The 13,375-nt window shown below is 59.9% G+C and overlaps 1 protein-coding gene across 1 annotated transcript in view; it reads left to right on the top strand.

Moving 5' to 3' along the window:
- SHANK2 (SH3 and multiple ankyrin repeat domains 2) overlaps positions 1-13,375 on the top strand; it is a 308,953-nt gene that overhangs the window by 119,612 nt on the left and 175,966 nt on the right. The window contains exons 12-13 of the mRNA XM_058662689.1: positions 1,824-1,993; positions 12,972-13,085. Coding sequence (XP_058518672.1) covers positions 1,824-1,993; positions 12,972-13,085 — 284 coding nt within the window. The remainder of the gene's footprint in view (positions 1-1,823; positions 1,994-12,971; positions 13,086-13,375) is intronic.

Below are 13,375 nucleotides of genomic sequence, written 5' to 3'. Positions count from 1 at the left end.
AGGACACTCCTCACTGCCTGGGGAGGACACCTGACATCGCCATCTCGGGGGGCAGCACCCTGTCATCCCCACTCCACCTAGGCCACACGTCAGGGGTGCCCCCAGCTAGGCTCACTGGGCCACCTTGGCAAGTCTGTTGCCTCTGTATCATCATCATCATTATTAATATTATCAGAAAGGCTGGTTTAAGGAGGGAAGGAGAGACGGACAGAAAGATCTTCCATCTGCTGGCTCACTCCCCAAATGGCCACAATGGCCAGAGCTGAGCCGATCCAAAGCCAAGAGCCAAGAGCCTCTTCTTGGTCCCAAGGCTTTGGGCCGTCCTTGACTGCTTTCCCAGGCCACAAGCAGGGAGCTGGATGGGAAGTGGAGCAGCCAGGACAGGAACCAGTGCCCATGTGGGCTGCGGTGCTAGGAGGTGGAGGATTAGCCAGTTGAGCCATCGTGCTGGCCCAAGTCCCTGCCTGTTGTGTGCTTCGATTGTCTCCTCTGTGAAGTGGGGCCCTGATCTGTGCAGAGCTGCCAAATTCTACAGGAAGTTGGCCATGTCTCAGCTTGTCATTAAGCTGACCTGCTGATAGCTGGAGACTCATCTGGCTGCTGGGGCAGGAAGTGGAGGACCGCGGGTTCCTTCAGCCAGGGGACGGACGCCAGCCGGCTGGGGCAGGGGTAGCACATCCCGGCAGGTAGGGGACAGACCCTGAGGCTCGAACCCCGCCTGCCCTCCAAGTGTGCCCACTGCCCAGGCACACAAGCCACATGGCACAGCCTCTTCTGCAGAGTCCACTCACCCAGGACCCCAGAAACCTCCTTCAGGAACACACGGCATGCAAGGGGACTGGGACCGGGACCGGGACCGAGGCTGGCTCCCAGTGGAGCTGGGACCTGCTTTCCTCAGTAACGGCTGTGCCCATCCTGACCTACAAAGGGGAGGGGGCGGGGAGACACAGGCAGAGCAGAGGTAGGGCTCAGAGCTCCCGTCCCCTGACATGCACCTGGGGTGGCACGCATGTCTCTGGGAGGTTACGCGTGGGGATCAGTGTTTTGCTCCCCGGGTTTATCTTGCGCAAGGCCAGGCACACGGGCCCTCCTGGGGCACAGGCACATGGGCCCTCCGTGGGGTATGGACCCTCTGTGGGACACAGGCACACAGATCCTCCCTGGGGCACAGGCCCTCTCCAAGGCACAGGTGCACGGGCCTTCTGTGGGGTGTGGACCCTCTGTGGGACACAGGCCCTCCTGGGGCACAGGCACACAGGCCCTCCCTGAGTGGGCTTCCCTGAGTCCTGAGTGGGCTTCCCTGAGTCCTGAGTGGGCATCCCTGTGGTCCTGAGTGGGCTTCCCTGTGGTCCTGAGTGGGCTTCCCTGAGTCCTGAGTGGGCTTCCCTGTGGTCCTGAGTGGGCTTCCCTGAGTCCTGAGTGGGCTTCCCTGTGGTCCTGAGTGGGCTTCCCTGAATCCTGAGTGGGCATCCCTGTGGTCCTGAGTGGGCTTCCCTGAGTCCTGAGTGGGCTTCCTTGACACTCAGCTTTTGCTGCTCACGGTTTGAGCCCCGGTTGGGGTTGGTGGGTCTGGCTGGGTCTTCGCCCCAGGCCAGTCATGGCTTGATTGCAGTCAGCACTGGGTCTGCTGAGACTGTTGCTGGATCACCGTGTGTGTGTGTGTGTGTGTGAGTGAGTGTGTGTATGTGTGTGTGTGAGTGTGTGAGTGTGTGTCTTCCTCCCTCCCTCCCTTCTGTGCCCTGTGAGGAGGACAGTGGTCACTCTACATGGCTGTGACCTGTGACCCTCCTCTCTCTCTCTCTCTTTTCCCCCACCTTATTCAGGTCACCTTTTGCTCCTGGTTCCAGCAAGGATGCCCTCTCGGCTTCTGAGTACCCGGGGCCCAGGAGGAAGCTCTACAGCGCAGTGCCCGGCAGGTTGTTCGTTGTCGTCAAGCCATACCAACCCCAAGTCGATGGCGAAATCCCCCTGCACCGCGGTGACAGGGTCAAAGGTCAGTGTCCTGTGCTTCCAAAGCAGGGTCAAGCCAGGGAGAAGGAGAGGGGACCTCCTCCTGGGAGGTCCCGGAGGTGCCCTCGGCCATCCTCCTGGGGTGGCACCTCTCAGACGCCCCCCGACCCCCAGGAGGGCAGGCTTGAGGGAGATCGGTGGTCGTCCAGCAGGAAGGCAAGTCGCTTGGGGAAGTACAACCGTGCTGCTGGGGAAGCAGGGTGGGGCAGCGCCAGGCACAGGTTGGATTGGGAGAGGGGTTTCATTGCACCATCTGAGCTGGGAAGTCACCTGAGGGCTGGTGTCAGGCTGCATTGTACCTCTTGGGGCGGTGGTCTCTGCACACAGAGAGGAGGCGTGTGGGCACCAGGAAGAGGAGGCAGTGTCTGTAGGATGTAAGGGGGTCAGCAGGGGTGGCATCCAAGGGCTGTGGCCACCCTGGGGTGCAGAGGTCACAAAAGGGCAGCCGGGTGGAGGGGGGCTTGGCCGGGGCAGCATCCGAGGGCTGTGGCCACCCTGGGCCACAAGGGTTGTCCACACAAGGGCAGCCAGAACTCACGGAGGGCAGGGAAGCATGTCACGCGTGCCCAGGTCATGCCATTGAAGGACAGGCGGCCCTAAGTGGACAGTGTATTCCCTCATGGTCAGCAGGCCAGATTCAAATCCTGCCTTCCCCACTTGGGTGCCATTTGCCCTGCAGCAGGCGGCTGACCCCATGCCCATCACACTCCTTCTCCACCTGAGTCACTCTGAGAGGCGGCTGTCGGTCAGGCCCCACCCCTGTGGACCCCAGGACCTGGCTGCACGGGTGTTTGGTCATCCCAGACAGGTTCCTGGAACTCTCCTTGTTCCGTCAGCCATCTGTATTCACAGTGGATCATATTCTGTTGATGTTGTCTTCCCTCTGAAATTTCCCTTTCGCTGTGTAGCCCCTCTGTGGTTTCTGTCATTTCTGACACCATATGTTTAATAGTTCCCACATGTATGTTTTCATCGCCCCTTTATTTGCCAAGGCTTCCTGTACTCAGTCGAAATTCCTAGCCCATTGAAAGCATGTTTTATTTCACAGCGTGTGGATTCGTATAATCACCACATTAAAATCCTGGCAGGTGGCGACGCCTGTGAGCCCCTTCTCTAGAGAACGCGCTGTGTTGTCTTAGGTCTTCACCTCTCTGGCGACTCTCGGCTGTGTCCTGGACAGTAGGGTGTGAGTGTCACCTGCTGGTGGTTCTCGGCTGTGTCCTGGACAGTAGGGTGTTGAGTGTCACCTCTCTGCTGGTTCTCGGCTGTGACCTGGACAGTAGGGTGTTGAGTGTCACCTGCTGGTGGTTCTCGGCTGTGTCCTGGACAGTAGGGTGTTGAGTGTCACCTCTCTGGTGGTTCTCGGCTGTGTCCTGGACAGTAAGGGTGTTGAGTGTCACCTCTCTGGTGGTTCTCAGCTGTGTCCTGGACAGTAGGGTGTTGAGCGTCACCTGCCTGGTGGTTCTCGGCTGTGTCCTGGACAGTAGGGTGTTGAGTGTCACCTCTCTGGTGGTTCTCGGCTGTGTCCTGGACATAGGGTGTGAGCATCACCTGCCTGGTGGTTCTCGGCTGTGACCTGGACAGTAGGGTGTGAGTGTCACCTGCTGGTGGTTCTCGGCTGTGACCTGGACAGTAGGGTGTGAGTGTCACCTGCCTGGTGGTTCTCGGCTGTGACCTGGACAGTAGGGTGTTGAGTGTCACCTCTCTGGTGGTTCTCGGCTGTGTCCTGGACATAGGGTGTGAGCATCACCTGCCTGGTGGTTCTCGGCTGTGTCCTGGACAGTAGGGTGTGAGCGTCACCTCTCTGGTGGTTCTCGGCTGTGACCTGGACAGTAGGGTGTTGAGCGTCACCTCTCTGGTGGTTCTCGGCTGTGACCTGGACAGTAGGGTGTTGAGTGTCACCTCTCTGGTGATTCTCGGTGTGTCCTGGACATAGGGTGTGAGCATCACCTGCCTGGTGGTTCTCGGCTGTGACCTGGACAGTAGGGTGTTGAGTGTCACCTCTCTGGTGGTTCTCGGCTGTGTCCTGGACATAGGGTTATGAGATGTGGGTGTTGCTGTGGGATGCTCTTGGCTTGTGAGTTCTTCCTTTCATTTCAGCAGGTGGCTAGGTGACAGTTCTATACGAGTTCAGATGCCAGTGTAGGGCTGCACTGATATGTGTCTGGTGCACACACTGAGGGTGAGGACATGCTGGGAAGTTTGAGTTTACTAGCCCTCCCCAGATACTGTCCCTCACAGTCCCTGGCCTGCCCCTCCCTGACTGTCCCTCACAGTGTCCGGTCCCTGGCCTGCCCCTCCCTGACTGTCCCTCACAGTGTCCGGTCCCTGGCCTGCCCCTCCCTGACTGTCCCTCACAGTGTCCGGTCCCTGGCCTGCCCTTCCCTGACTGTCCCTCACAGTGTCCGGTCCCTGGCCTGCCCCTCCCTGACTGTCCCTCACAGTCCCTGGCCTGCCCCTCCCTGACTGTCCCTCACAGTGTCTGGCCCCTGGCCTGCCCCTCCCTGACTGTCCCTCACAGTGTCTGGCCCCTGGCCTGCCCCTCCCTGACTGTCCCTCACAGTGTCCGGTCCCTGGCCTGCCCCTCCCTGACTGTCCCTCACAGTGTCCGGCCCCTTGGCTTTTAGGCGTGATACTTTGCTGGCTCTTCAAACCATTTAGACTGTAGGATTTTTTTTCAAAAGATGTGTCTGTTGTTGTTGGGAAGGCAGATTTACAGAGAGGAGGAGAGATGAGAGAGAGAAGGTCTTCCATCTGCTGGTTCACTCCCCAAGTGGCTGCAACAGCCTGAGCTGAACTCATCCAAAGCCAAGAGCCAGGAGGTTCTTCCAGATCCCCCAGGACAGGTGCAGGGCCCCAAGCATTCGGGCCATCCTCCATTGCTTTCCCAGGCCGTACGTAGTGAGCTGGATAAGAAGTGGAACAGCCGTGGTTGAACCGGTGCCCCTGTAGGATGCCAGGGCCACAGAGTGGAGGCTTATCCTGTTGAGCCATGCAGGACTTTTGCCTGTGACCCAGGTATCTGTGGGAGTGGGACGTTCTGTTGCATCCGCCACTCCCACCCGCTGCTCCAGGCAGGCACGTGTCTTCCTCACAGCCAGGCTGTTTCCAGCCCATTTCTAGCCCCTTGGGGTGGCTGTGCTCGATGCAGAGCTTAGCTTTTAGCACAGCCTGCACGGGTGATAGCCCCTAGAGTCCTCGTTCACCCTGACACAGAAGCCCTCAGATTTTCTCTCCCAACTTAATGTAACACAGAACATTTCAGAGCTTGAATTATACCTACAAGCACTCCTCTCACCAATTTTGAATTTTGGTGAAAGCTTGTTGTAGACTGGCCTCTGTCATCCCTAATGCTCACTGTGACTGTGGCGGTTACACAGGGGCAGCTTCATCCAGGACGCACAAGGTGTGGCCTGTGTGGACATGGCTCACGGTGACCCAACAGCTGCCCTGTTCACAGCTCCCCCTCGGTGCCCACAGAGGCCGGTGTGAGGCGTCCTGGGTGAGCACGGTGACCCGACAGCTGCCCTGTCCACAGCTCCGCCTTGGTGCCCACAGAGGCCGGTGTGAGGCGTCCTGGCTGAGCACGGTGACCCGACAGCTGCCCTGTCCACAGCTCCGCCTCGGTGCCCACAGAGGCCGGTGTGAGGCGTCCTGGGTGAGCACGGTGACCCGACAGCTGCCCTGTCCACAGCTCCGCCTTGGTGCCCACAGAGGCCGAGTGTCCTGGCTGAGCACGGTGACCCGACAGCTGCCCTGTCCACAGCTCCGCCTTGGTGCCCACAGAGGCCGGTGTGAGGCGTCCTGGCTGAGCACGGTGACCCGACAGCTGCCCTGTCCACAGCTCCCCCTCGGTGCCCACAGAGGCCGGTGTGAGGCGTCCTGGCTGAGCACGGTGACCCGACAGCTGCCCTGTCCACAGCTCCGCCTCGGTGCCCACAGAGGCCGATGTGAGGCGTCCTGGCTGAGCACGGTGACCCGACAGCTGCCCTGTCCACAGCTCCGCCTCGGTGCCCACAGAGGCCGGTGTGAGGCGTCCTGGCTGAGCGTGCGGCCTGTGTGAACTGGAGCCCTTGCCTCTCAGCTGCCTTTGCAGCATTCCCTGTCATGCCCAGGGCACCGCAGGTGTGGAAGGGCATCACGAGGTGCAGCCCGGAGGCCCCACACCCATCAAAGCTGACCGTCCTCTTGGCTGCGTGGCTTTTGTGACCAGGAAAGTCAGGACCAGGGAAGGCCAGGCCAGTGGGCCTTCCTGCAACCCCCTCTGCAGTCGTGGCTTCTGGGCCCGGCCCCTGACCACCCGCCTCATGTGCTAAATGTGAAGGCGACCATTGTCAGACAAGAGGAGGCTCTATTCTGAGAAGCAGGGGGCGGGCAGGTGCCCGGAACACCCGTGTGGAGGAGCCGTTGCCTAGCTATGCTGCCAAGAAACGCGCTTTCCGCATCTTTCCGGGCAACCCCTGGGCCAACTGCATCTGCCAGCCAGGAGCCAGAGGATAGCCTGTGCCCTGGCCCTCCCCGTGACCCCAAAGCCAGCTCAGGCCTCTTCCTCCCACATGTGGAAGTGGGCAGAGCCCCTGCCTTATTCCACAAGGACCCACCTGCCCGTGCCTCCCGTGTGGAGTCTGAAAGCACAGAGCCAGGCTGGCTTCTGGGCAGCCCCTCTTCTTGGCTTGCTGTGTCCTCCATAAAGCAGAGATGACCTTGAGGCAGTAGGAGAGGGTGGAGATGTGTGAGTGAGCTGCCAAGAGCAGGCCAGGCGCGGGCCATGTGCGGTCAGCCACACTGGCTCTGGGCAGAGGCATCGCGCCCTGTCCCTCAGGTACCTGACCCCAGTGTCCTAGGCCTGCCCCGCCACGCAGTCCTGGGGCCTCTTCCTGCTATGTTCTCACATGGGCCTCCCTCTCTCCTCATCTTCTCTTGGAAGAACCCACGCCGTGGGGCTAGGGATGACCTTGGTCGGTTTAATGGTGTCTCGCAGTCGTGTGCTGGGGTGCTGTGGGGTGAGGGCTTCACGCGTGTGGATGCAGGTCGGCCTTGACCCGGTCTGCCGTGGGTGTCACTGTGGGGGAGGCGCCTCCACGCTGTCTCAGCACAGGCTGCTGGGGAGTCCCACCCAGTTTGCCCGGCCCTGAGCCCCGGGATCACTGTCCCCCGACACCAAATCCCTGCCCTCACGAGCTCAGTGAGGGGAGGACAAGGACCAGGGCATGAAGTGGGCAGCCTGAGGCTGGGCTCTGGGTGAGTGAGTGTTAGAGTGTGCCCTTGAGCAGGAGGCTGGGCGGGACTGCGTCTCTGCTGGACCCTCTTTGTCTTGAATTTGGAGAGCTTGGGAGCCGAAGTGGCCCCCCTGGCCCCCCTCCTGTTGGTTTGTACTGGCCACCAGGGAGTGGCAGGCGCTGTCACTGCAGAGGGTGTCTTGTGGGAATGCTTGCCGGGCTGTGAGCCAGGGTCATGGGAGCTGGGGTGGGTGCAGCCGCTGAGCAGGGCTCCGTGTGCTTCCCCAGGCCATTTCTCCAGCCGCCCCCAGGTGTGGCCCAAGGATGCGAAGCGGCAGTCAGGGCCTGATCAGACCCCCACACCCCCACCACTGCAAGCCTGATCCTAATCCTGATCTGATGAGTAACAGATGGCAGGACCACGTGGCGGGAAGCTGGGAGGGCTCAGCCTGCATCAGGGTCAAGGCCAGCACGACCATGCTGCTGACCTCTACGTGGGTAAGACCCAAGACCCTTGGTTCAAAGTTGTACCCTGCCCTCTCCCACCCCCAGCCTGAGAAGGATGGAGGAGACTCGTGTTCCTCTGGGCAGAACGGAGCCTCCCGGTCACCTCATGCAATCTCGTCTCCCTTGTGGAGATGGGGAGCCGGAGGTCTGTGGGAGCCGGAGGTGAGGACCCTGCCCCTCCATCAGGTCCCCTCAGAGCTCTTTATGGACAAGAAAGTGACTTGGGCTGGGGTCAGTGGCTCCTGCAGGGTCTGGTAGGACTCATTCAACTACGCCAAGCTGGGCAGGGGCCTGGTACGATCCACCGGAGCAATCAGACTGGACGGCAGTGGACACTCACACGCACACACACACACACACACTGTGCTCCTCTCCTTGGGAGCATCCCAGCCCTGAGATGCAGAGCTGGCAGGGGCAGGAGAGGGCACTGAAGGACGCCTGCACCCCAAGCTTCTGGCCTGGGGAAGCGGGGGACTCCTACCTTGGAGCTGTCCGTCCTGAGGCTATTGCCTCTGTCCCGAGGGCAGGGTGGAAGGTGGGCTAAGGGTGGGAGGGGATCCATAAGGTAGGCAAGGCCCCCACAGAGATGGCTGTGGAGATGCCCACCTCAGCCATTCCCCGCAGCAGCTGGGGGCGCCCCAGGCACGAGGGCAGCACGGTCCAAGCAGGGAAAGGCCTTTGCCAAGGCCAGGCTCTGAGCCCCCTTGGCTCCTCCCTCTGCCCCACACCAGCAGGTGGGGTCCAGCTCTCACCGCTCCCCAGTCGTCACCTGCAGAGCAGAATGCACCCTGTGCTGCAGGACGGGGTCTGCCTGCCAGGGATAAGATGGGCCTCACTTCTAGAACTCACCTGCCATGGGCCAGGCCATCAAATCCCACGGTTCTGCTAGGAGGCCGGAGCAGACAGCATAGCTGTATGCACTCACTGGGCCTCTTCCCCTCCCGGCCCGGCTGCTGGTGCCTGCCTCCTGAGTGGACGTTCAAGTTCCTGCAGCTCTCCTGGTGGATCTGCAATGTGCAGGTGGGGTCAGCCCCCACTGCACAGCCTGCTGGGATCCTTTTCCCTGGCCTCATGGGAAGCCTGTAGCGGGCAGCGGGCCTTGCTGCCCGATTGGCTGGGGTCTGAGGGACTTTCCAGAGATCATGGTTCCCGCCTGGCAAGGAGGGTCAGATCCTGGGGTGCTGACAATGGGAAGGGGCTCCCACCAAGAACACCGTAGGTCACGATTTAGTGACATCTTTCCTATTCAGTCCCGTGAGGGCAGGGGCTTGCGTCCTCAGGAGAGAGTGGGATACTAGGCACCTGGGTGGCTCCCCAACATTTTTTCCCCAGGCTAAGGCTGCTCATTTGTCCTGCCAGGAGCCTCATTTCCTTTGGGTGTAAGGGCCCCTGATTTGCCCAGCACGTGCCCGCCTGCACCCTGATCCTTCATTGTGGAGGAGCCAGGTGCTCTGTCAGGGCTTCCGCCTGCAGGCTCAGTTTCTCAGCCTGTGTTCCCCAAGTGCCTGTGTCTACAGCCTGTGGGTGCTCCCGCCAGCTGCTCGTGGATCTGCCAGGACAGGTCCTGAGAATCTGAATACTCAGCCAGCTCGCTGGTGATTTCACAGTGTTCCTGAGAGGTGGTAGGATGAATGGAGGATGATGGTTAGTGGGCTGGTTATCAGGTGATGGATGGAGGATGGATGGTTGGTGGGCTGGTTAGCAGGTGGTAGGTGCATGGAGGATGGATGGTTAGTGGCCTGGTTGGCAGGTGGTAGATGGAACCCTGCTGGGCCTGTACTCTGTCTCATTCTTGGCACAGCACTAGGAATTTGGATAGATGAGGTGGGGAAGAAGGGGTGGGCAGATGGACAGATATAGATAAACAAGCAGGAGGATAGATGGGATGGTGAATGCGTGGCTGGCTGGATGGGTGGATGGATGGATGGGTGGATGGATGGATGGGTGGATGGATGGATGGATGGATGGGTGGATGGGTGGATGGATGGGTGGGTGGATGGATGGGTGGGTGGATGGATGGGTGGGTGGATGGATGGGTGGGTGGATGGATGGATGGGTGGGTGGGTGGATGGGTGGATGGATGGATGGATGGATGGATGGATGGGTGGGTGGATGGAAGGATGGGTGGATGGATGGGTGGGTGGATGGATGGGTGGGTGGATGGATGGGTGGGTGGATGGATGGATGGGTGGGTGGGTGGATGGATGGATGGGTGGGTGGATGGATGGATGGGTGGGTGGATGGGTGGGTGGGTGGATGGATGGATGGGTGGGTGGATGGGTGGGTGGATGGATGGATGGGTGGATGGATGGATGGATGGGTGGATGGGTGGATGGATGGATGGATGGATGGATGGATGGGTGGGTGGATGGATGGATGGGTGGGTGGATGGGTGGGTGGGTGGGTGGGTGGATGGATGGATGGGTGGGTGGGTGGATGGATGGATGGGTGGGTGGATGGGTGGGTGGGTGGGTGGGTGGATGGATGGGTAGATGGATGGATGGGTGGGTGGATGGAAGGATGGGTGGGTGGATGGATGGAAGGATGGGTGGATGGATGGATGGATGGATGGGTAGATGGATGGATGGGTGGGTGGATGGGTACATGGGTGGGTGGATGGATGGGTGGGTGGATGGATGGATGGATGGGTGGATGGATGGATGGATGGGTAGATGGATGGATGGGTAGATGGATGGATGGGTGGGTGGATGGATGGATGGATGGGTGGGTGGATGGAAGGATGGGTGGATGGATGGATGGAAGGATGGGTAGATGGATGGATGGGTGGGTGGATGGATGGAAGGATGGGTGGATGGATGGATGGATGGGTGGATGGATGGAAGGATGGGTGGATGGATGGATGGATGGGTAGATGGATGGATGGGTAGATGGATGGATGGGTGGGTGGGTAGATGGATGGATGGGTAGATGGATGGATGGGTGGGTGGGTAGATGGATGGATGGGTAGATGGATGGATGGGTGGGTGGATGGGTACATGGGTGGGTGGATGGATGGAAGGATGGGTGGATGGATGGATGGATGGATGGGTAGATGGATGGATGGGTGGGTGGATGGGTACATGGGTGGGTGGATGGATGGAAGGATGGGTGGATGGATGGATGGATGGATGGGTAGATGGATGGATGGGTGGGTGGATGGGTACATGGGTGGGTGGATGGATGGAAGGATGGGTGGATGGATGGATGGATGGATGGGTAGATGGATGGATGGGTGGGTGGATGGATGGGTGGGTGGATGGTGATTTAAAGAGAGGATGGATGGCAAATTGATGGATAAGTGGATAAAGGCATGGAAGGTGGGTAGATGGGCATTGCCTGCATGGGCGGGTGGGTAGGTGTGTGAACCAGGAGACGATGGGCTGTGAATGGATAGGTGAATTAGTTAACAGGTGGTAGATAGATAGTTGGTGGGTTGGGCAATAGATGATGGATGGAGGATGGATGGTTGGTGGGCTGGTTATCAGGTGGTAGATGGATAGAGGATGGATGGTTGGTGGGCTGGTTATCAGGTGGTAGATGGATAGAGGATGGATGGTTGGTGGGCTGGTTATCAGGTGGTAGATGGATAGAGGATGATGGTTGGTGGGCTGGTTATCAGGTGGTAGATGGATGGAGGATGATGGTTGGTACCCGACAGAGCTTAAATCCACCACCTGGGAAGTGGTTCTCACAGAGTGGGCCACCGGCTGAAAATGAGTAGGGAAAGGGAGTTCCATCTTTATGCCACGTGCCCCCGAGCAGTGAGGAGCTGTTGAGATGGTCTCCCATGTGCTGCACAAACAGAATGTGGCAGAGCCTTAACTGAGAGAATCCCAAGCTCTACCTTAACAGTCATGTCCCCCGGCCCACTTGAAGCCACAGAACAACCCACTGGTCACCAAGAGTAAAGGGTGCAGTGGGCTTCTTTGTGGGCCTCAGCTCAAGCTGGTCTGTGGCACCCCTCTCTCTGCAGCATGGCTCAGATGGGGAGTTCCTGGGACTCTGTGGGAAACAGCTCTGTCACGGAGGCCAGCATGGGTTGGGGTTGCAGGGTTGTCCCGGTCAGCCAGCACACAGCTCCTGTTGTGTGAGATCATTGCTTCCGACTGCACCGTGGGTCTCCTTTCCCCTCGGCCCTCAGCAACCGGAGCCCAGTGCTGCTTGTCTGATCCCAAGGCTTAGAGGAGGAAGGAGCCTTTGGGGCTTGCCTGATGAGGTGTGGAGGGATGGTGCTGGTCTCCTGCCCACCACACAGCCACGCATGCTCACAGGGTGAGGGCATGAGGTGGCTGCAGCCCACACCATGGTCCTGCCCTGCCCAACCCTGCCCAGCCCTGCCCTGCCCTGCCATGCCCTAACACCAACAGGGTGCTGAGCTGTTCGTTTCCCCTACTTGCTGGAGTCAGGGCTGGGATGCCTCACTCGTGCTTAAAGTTAAGATCCTCTTCTCTCAAGCAGGCAATGTTTGTGGGACCCACATGGACCCAGTGCTGGGTTCAGGGAGGGACATCTAAGCCTGGACAGGTGCCCCCACCCTGCGGCAGCCGTGCCCATCCTGCTGTGCCCAGTGGTCCCTGAGGGCAGGACGCTGGGTAGCCACTTCCAGTCCCTCAGAAGGGATTGGTTTCTCCATGCCATGGGCCAGGAAGAAACCCCAGATATTCGTCAGCAAACGTGATCGCAAGTCAGCAGGTGGTTGGCCAGGTCCCTAGGGTGCCAGCCAGGCTGATGGCCGGGTCCCTAGGGTGCTGACCAGGCGAGGCCCTGCATCCAGCCCTTCCTGTTGCAAAAGTGATGATGTCACCTGGCCGTGGGGCACGTCCAGTGGAGTTAAAAGATCTGGATGGGTTGTTTTTCTCCTGTTTAGAAGTAGCCACGGGTAACCTCGGCATGTTCCTCCCCAGGAGCGGACTGTCCCCAGCTCTTAGACCGGAAGCCCACGGTGTTGGGTACGTGGGTCGTCCTGTGCTGGCCAGGACTGCATGTGGGCTTCTAGGACGTGGGGCGTGACAGGTGTCAGATTGAAGGATACCCGGGGCTTCACTCTACCCCCACCTAAGGGGAGGTGGCCAGGGCAGTAGGCGTGTGCTCTTCAAGGAGCCGAAAGGCTTGGGGGCAGCAGGCACATGGCCCAGACTGTTGCACAGGCCCAGAGCTTGCCAGCCTCCTCTCCCGTCCACCGTGCGTCCCCCTCCCCACCTCCAGCTAACTCCGTTGCCTTGCTCTCTCTCCCAGTTCTTAGCATCGGCGAAGGCGGCTTCTGGGAAGGCAGCGCCCGTGGCCATGTCGGGTGGTTCCCGGCAGCGTGCGTGGAGGAGGTGCAGTGCAAACCCAAGGACAGCCAGGCAGGTAAGGTGGCAGGCGTCGCGGAGCGCCTCTTGCGCTCGGCCTCAGCATGCTGCGTCTCCTGCGGTGTGTGGTAGCAGACGGCTTGTTCTGTTGGATTACTCCAGAGCAGGTTGCTTGGTTGGTTCCACTGGGCTCTGTGTAAACCGGAAATTGCTTACAAGATGGTGTGGGAGCTGAAAGGCAGGCTCAGCCGTGGTCCCAGCAAGTGGGATCCCGTGTCCTGGTCCCTGGAGGAGCACTGGGCGATGGACAAGCTGGTTGGGGGAGGCCCCCTGAGCTGTTCCGCTGAA

This window comes from Ochotona princeps, chromosome 4, assembly GCF_030435755.1.
Source record: "Ochotona princeps isolate mOchPri1 chromosome 4, mOchPri1.hap1, whole genome shotgun sequence".
Classification (NCBI taxonomy): domain Eukaryota; kingdom Metazoa; phylum Chordata; class Mammalia; order Lagomorpha; family Ochotonidae; genus Ochotona; species Ochotona princeps.
Note: the sequence above shows the minus strand (reverse complement) of the source record. Positions and strands in the feature narration are given on the sequence as shown.